Genomic DNA, 6,171 nt, shown 5'->3' on the forward strand with positions numbered 1-6,171 from the left:
GCTGAGAGAGACTACATTTCCCAGAAGTCTATGCGAAGGACTGCCCTTAACCAAAGATGGCTTAGGGTTTATTGCCCATGGGTTGTATGTAACTGGAATTAGGCTGCTTTAAAAATCCCAAATTTACAAAGGGCATTGTGAGAATATGAGTGCATCCTTTGACAGTAATGTGTATTAAAGTTTACTTCTTACTCTGATCAATGCTGTGACTTTAAAAGCTCAGGGGTTCCTAGAATCTTACCGCAGGCAGGAAAAATCACATTGAGTCAATTTTACTTTAAAATAACGGAGCAAGAAGCTACATTAGGACATACCACAAACTCTTTAGGATAGCTTTTGAAACCAAATGCAAGAAGCTACATTAGGACATACCACAAACTCTTTAGGATAGCTTTTGAAACCAAATTTCCTGGAAATTCTCTGAAATCTCAGCTACTCTGGGGTTTGAGACAGAAGGATCACAAGTCTATGTTCCAAACTACACAGTACCAAAAGGGATGGGGGCTACTCACAGGTAAAGCACTTGCTGGAGTGACGGAGGCCTTGGTTTAACACCCATTATGACACCAAATCAAAGAGGAAAAAACAAAAGGAAATGAAAAAAAAGCCGAACAATTTTGGTGTTTACACTGAAATCCACAGTTTGGGGCGTGGGCCACAGAACACAGATGTCTCTTACTGATAAGACCCAGAAACCCTTTGAGATTTTCATCTGTCCTTAGTCCCTTGTCCATACGTTCCTCCACTAATCTGTGTAAACAATTTAATATTTGAGAGAGCTGTACCAGAGCTTCACCGAATTCTCTTTCACAATCTTATACAACTATCTACCCCCAGATGTTCTCCCAGCTCCTGGCTCCTCTCCCGGTGGGAGGAGAACTGGTCTTGGGATCAATATGGCATATGAACTGACTCCTGACCCACCATCCATCACTCATCATAGGATTTCTCTCTTTATTATGACGTATCTGCCCTATTCAACTGCTGGTCTCTTTTTGGACTCCTTACACAACTCCCATTCATGTGGAAGTATTTAAAGTTTTTTTGTTTTGTTTTGTTTTGTTTTGTTTTTTTTTGGTTTTGTTTTTTACTTGAAGTTCACTCTTCTCCCTTATCTCATAACACAGAAATGATCCTTCCTTTAATACAAAGGTATCAGAAACATGTTCCTGATCATATAGAATGAACCTATTGCAAGGATGGGGCTAGACTGACACTATGGAGTGATGGGACTCTCTATCTCGAGTGTGTTTGAGAGTGAACTAGAACTCACTAAACTTTCAAAGCCCCAACCCCAGTGACATAATTCCCTCAGCAAGGCCACACAGCTCATCTTACCCAAAGAGCACCACTCACTGGGGACTAAATGGTTGAAATATATGAGCCTCTGAGGGGATAGTTATAATGCAATCACATGAACATGATCTCTTTATGCTTACCACAGAGACTGTTCTACACATTCTTCTGTGCCAGATACTACACACATATAGGGTATCTACGTTTTTATATTTTGGGCGGATAAACCAAGCAGCAGACCAGGCCAAGGTATTCCACGTGGGAGAGGTTTATTATTCGGGAATGGGGGAGTGGCGAAGTGGGTAGATGGGTAGAGAAGAGCAGAGAGAGAGAGAGGAGGGGCTGGCTTCCTCTTTTATAGAGAGAATGACGTCACACCAGTGACGATGGGAACTGAGCCAAGTGGATTGTGGAATTGAAGGTCATTGTCCTGGCAATGCGGGTCAAGGGTCACATGGTTAGGCGGGGCTTGCAGTATCCTGGTGCTAACGTATGTCACTAATTATTAAGACCCGTGCTCAATCACTGCAAGAAAAAAAATATAGACACTATGATTTCCTGATGGTGATTAAAATTAACTGTGATCTTCTGCCAGCTCAGAATAACTTCCTTATAAATCAGTCAGTGACCATCAAATAAGCACGGACTCTTCCTTCTGAGAGCGGCTTGTACTTTGGTTTCTGACACGATGCTCCCAGGAATAAATATTCCTACTAGGAGTTAGGAGGACTCAATATTCTGTAAAGCCAATCTGGCTTATTCTAATGAACACTCACTTGATAGTCCTAGGAGGCTCTTTCTGATATCTTTGCATCCAGGGAAGAACCACCCCTCTGCCCTGGCTTGGAAGAACTGAGGGACAGTTGAGGCATATGCTCTTGACTTTCTAACCATTGTCATATAGGAATATGTCATATAGGAAAGGAAACTGATGATGGCAGATCAAGCCTCTGCATGGGGAATTCCAGTGGACGATAGAACGGGAGCCATCGCACACGCAGTATGACCCCTGGGGCTGTGTCCCTCCACTTGGGAGAGGAGCAGGGAAGGTAAGCATGAGCTGCTAGCACATGTGCTGGCGAATACTGTTGGGTGTGGGGTGGAAGCTGAGAAAACTCACTTCAGATATGAAAACTTAACAATTAAAGCTTCATTTTTGGAGCCTCGAGGAGGCAGCCACTTTGAGATCTGAAGTGCCTCCCCAAAGGGAGTTTGAACAACATTTTTAAAGGCTGGGAACACAATGCAAGGGGGACCAGGGGAGAGGAGCTGCACTATTAACCAACTGCACTTTGACATTAAGTGTTAAACAAAGGAGTACCATTGAAGACTGGGCGGTATCCAGGGCACTTGGCTTTAAGGTCCTTAATTCATTCTCCTAGACATTAGGTCTGGAGTGATTAGGAGCTCAGAGTGCTAAGGAGACAAAGGACTAGGTCAGCTGCAGGTAGTTAATTAGGGCACAGCAGGCAATTGGAGAATATATATATACATATATATGTATATGTGTATATATATATATATATATATATACACCTTAGTTTAAATAATAGTTATCTATCTATCTATCTACACACACACACACACACATACACACACAAACACAAAGAAAACATTTGGAAAAGTGAGTTATAGATATTCTTCATAGATCTGGGAACATGAACTTGTTTGACCCTGCCAGCAAGATGGAGAAGCTGCCCTTGAGATGGCTGGACTCAGACATTGTCTCCTTACAAGTTGTCCCTGAGATGTCTGGACTCAGACAACTGTTTAAAACAGAAGCTATTCAGCTATAGGGAAGTCCCCAGATCTCCTACGGTCTGGAACTATGGATTTAGTTTCTCTCTAGGATTAAATGAAATCGTAGTACTTAGAATATGTTTCTTTTCTTGTTCCCAACAATACTTCCCTGCATTCATAAAAAAAAAAAAAAAAAAAAAAAACAGGTAGAAGTGGATGAAGTTCTTGTATAGCTCAAGTTAGTGGATGAAAGTGTATGCACTGGACTTGCAGACAGACCAAAAGACCTTGAGATAGATTTGGGATTTCTTTGCAAGTTAACATCGGAGAGCTGGATGTTTAACTTTGTCCAATGATTTAAAACAGCTCTGGGTCCCTGATTCATGCCCTTTACTGTATGGAAGTTTCCAGTGTTCACATGAAAACGTTATCCAGTTGTGGAGTCTTATCCATGTATGGCTCACACAGGAGAACAAGGAATACTTTATGCATTTGTGATGCTTGGTATTAAGCCAAGCATCCACTGTAATCAAGGGCTTTACCCCTTGCTCCCTAACCCTACTTGTTCATTGTATTTTGAGACAAGGTCTCTTTATTTGGCCCAGGTTAGCCTTGGATTTGGGAGCCTTCTGTCTTAAGCTCCCGAGCAGTTCGACCACAAGGAGGACCACATATAGAGTTATTTTATAGCAATATTGAATCAGTGTGAACTTTACATGTAGAAGATTCCATAATAAGTACACTTTGAACAGAAATAAGTTGCAAACCTATTAAACGTTACTGTCAAAGGCTCAATTCACATTTAAACGTGTCCTTAGCCCTGGCTGTCCTGGAACTTACTCTGTAGACCAGGCTGGCCTCAAATTCAGAAATCCTCCTGCCTCTGTCTCCCAAGTTCTGGGGTTAAAGGCGTGTGCCACCACTGCCCGGCTTGAATTCAGCATTTAAATGCCAACTGGCTCCCTGTGGTTGTACCAGGGCACAAACTGCTTCCTCCCAACCCCTTCTAAGCTAAAGGACCTCTTTCGCATAGAGTTGTGGGAAATGTAGTCTTGTCCATATGACGTCACAAGGAGCCCGTCAGGAAACCACTTTTCTACTCTGGTCTGCCCAGTTGCATCTTTCCCTAAGTTGGGCAAGAGATAGGTCTTGCTCAGTATTCGGTTTGCATGTCTCACATGGAGGTTCGTCCAGGGTGCAGCGCTGCCCTGCAGGCCTGAGGGGCCGCGCGCGGTGATGGGTCCGGAACGGAGGGCGAGGGCTTGTGGATGGGTGGCGGGAAGAAGCTGACTTGGGGGTGCTGTGCTGACCTAGGCTGGGCTAACCCAACGCTGGATGCAGGTCAGAGCTGCGGAAAGGGCAATGGGGTCGGCTCTGAGAGTGGCCGTTTTGCTTGCACGAGGCTACTGCTGGTGTCCACCCTGCACAGGAGAGCTGGCGCAGGACCCAGGAGTGAGTACTGCTGGAAGTCCTGGCAGGTTTCATTCACCCCGACTGGTGTCTGCTGGCAGCCGGAGGCTATGACTGGGAGCTCACTTTCCCGCTTGCCTGGGGAAGCCCCTGCTCTCTAGCTGACTCAGGCTCACGTGGTGTAGTCAGATTTCTCGGGAAATCTAGAGCCAGCTGGGTGTGCAGTGCTTTCCTTTCCTTTATAGCTGGCCTAGGACTCTTGGAGTTGACAGAAGTTCATAACCTTGTTTGCAAGTGAAGGGAGTTTTGGGAGGGCGAGTGGTGTTTGGGGTGTTAGTTCCATTTTCTTGGTAGTGAACTTAAGTTGGATTTATGAACAACTATTTTGAATAGGAGTCCTTCCGTGATCACCGTTGTGACGTCAACCCCAAGAGTAACACTCCCATATAAGGGCGGAATAGTCCCCTAAAGGGAAAGATTTGAGTTTTGCGTCATCCAAGTAGTTCACTCCTTAGTGAAATAATAGATCATCCAGTCCCTTCGGAGACTGTGTTTGGACTCCTTTTCAAAAATGGAGAAACAAATTGGAGTGAGAATAGACTTGGGTACAGGGCTGTTGGTTGCCTTGAACTCTTAATTCTCCAGCCTCTACCTCCCAAGGACTAGGATTATTGGTTTGTGCCACATTGACATGGTAGGACCTACAAGGTCAGAGAATATCTTCTGGGAGTCATTCTTTCCACCATGTGAGTTCTGGGTATTGAACTCTGGTATTAACTGACAGAGTTTCTGGCAGTCCGTATCTTTACCCATTCAGGTATCTCTCCAGCCCTATTCATGGCTATTGTAACATTTTAATTTGAAAATATTGCTAAGGAAGAGAAATATTGCCTCTGCTGGCAACCTTCACATTGAATGTTAGCTGTCAGAACGATTGACTTTCAGCTGCTGAAAAGCTTCAAACTCAGGCGCGGGGCTCTCTCTCTCCCCAGATCTCCTTAACTTCTCCCGTCTTTCTATTCTACTTCAGTTACATGTAGTCAGTAGAAGACAACCATACTATTAAGCAGACTCCAGGATACAGAACACCTCCACCCCCAAACTCCAGTCTGAAGGTGTGGTTTGAATGAGAATGGTGTCCCTGGGCTCTTTGAATGCTTTGTCTCCATTTGGTGGAACTGCTTGGGAAGGATTAGTAGGTGTGGCCTTGTTGGAAAGATGTCACTTGGGACAGGCTTTGAGATGTCAGAAAGACTCCTACTCTCCCAAAAGTGCCTCTCTCAGAGTTCCGATTCATGCTTGTGGATCAAGATGTGAGCTCTCAGCTATTCCTGCTAGCATTCCACTATTCTGGACTCTAATCTTCTGAAACCATGAGCCCAATAACACTCTTTTATAAGTTGCCTTGGTTTCTGGGCAATGGTGTCTTACATTTTTAATCTCAGCACTCAGGAGGCAGAGGCAGATGGATCTTTGAGTTCCACTCCAGCTTGATCTACAGAGCAAGTTTCAGGATATCCAGGACTGTACAGAGAAACCCTGTCTCAAAACAACCCCCCCCCAAGTTGTCTTGGTTGTAATGTTTTATTACAATTGAAATGTTATTAAACCAAGAAGGTATATGTGCAAACCTGTATGGATGGGTTTTTCTTATTGCAACCAGCATAACTGTACCCTCGGGATTTCACACTGATGCTAGCCCATTAACCTTCCAACAATCCACTT

General features: G+C 44.2%; 1 protein-coding gene across 1 annotated transcript in view; it reads left to right on the top strand.

Annotated features, from left to right (window-relative positions):
* The first annotated feature begins 4,141 nt into the window (after positions 1–4,141).
* Positions 4,142–6,171, top strand: part of LOC110329025 (zinc finger protein 850-like) — a 44,880-nt gene continuing 42,850 nt past the window's right edge. The window contains 1 exon segment of the mRNA XM_021208558.2: positions 4,142–4,220. Within this exon segment, the coding sequence (XP_021064217.2) occupies positions 4,206–4,220 (15 nt within the window). The 5' untranslated portion in view covers positions 4,142–4,205.

Source organism: Mus pahari, chromosome 11 (assembly GCF_900095145.1).
Source record: "Mus pahari chromosome 11, PAHARI_EIJ_v1.1, whole genome shotgun sequence".
NCBI lineage: Eukaryota > Metazoa > Chordata > Mammalia > Rodentia > Muridae > Mus > Mus pahari.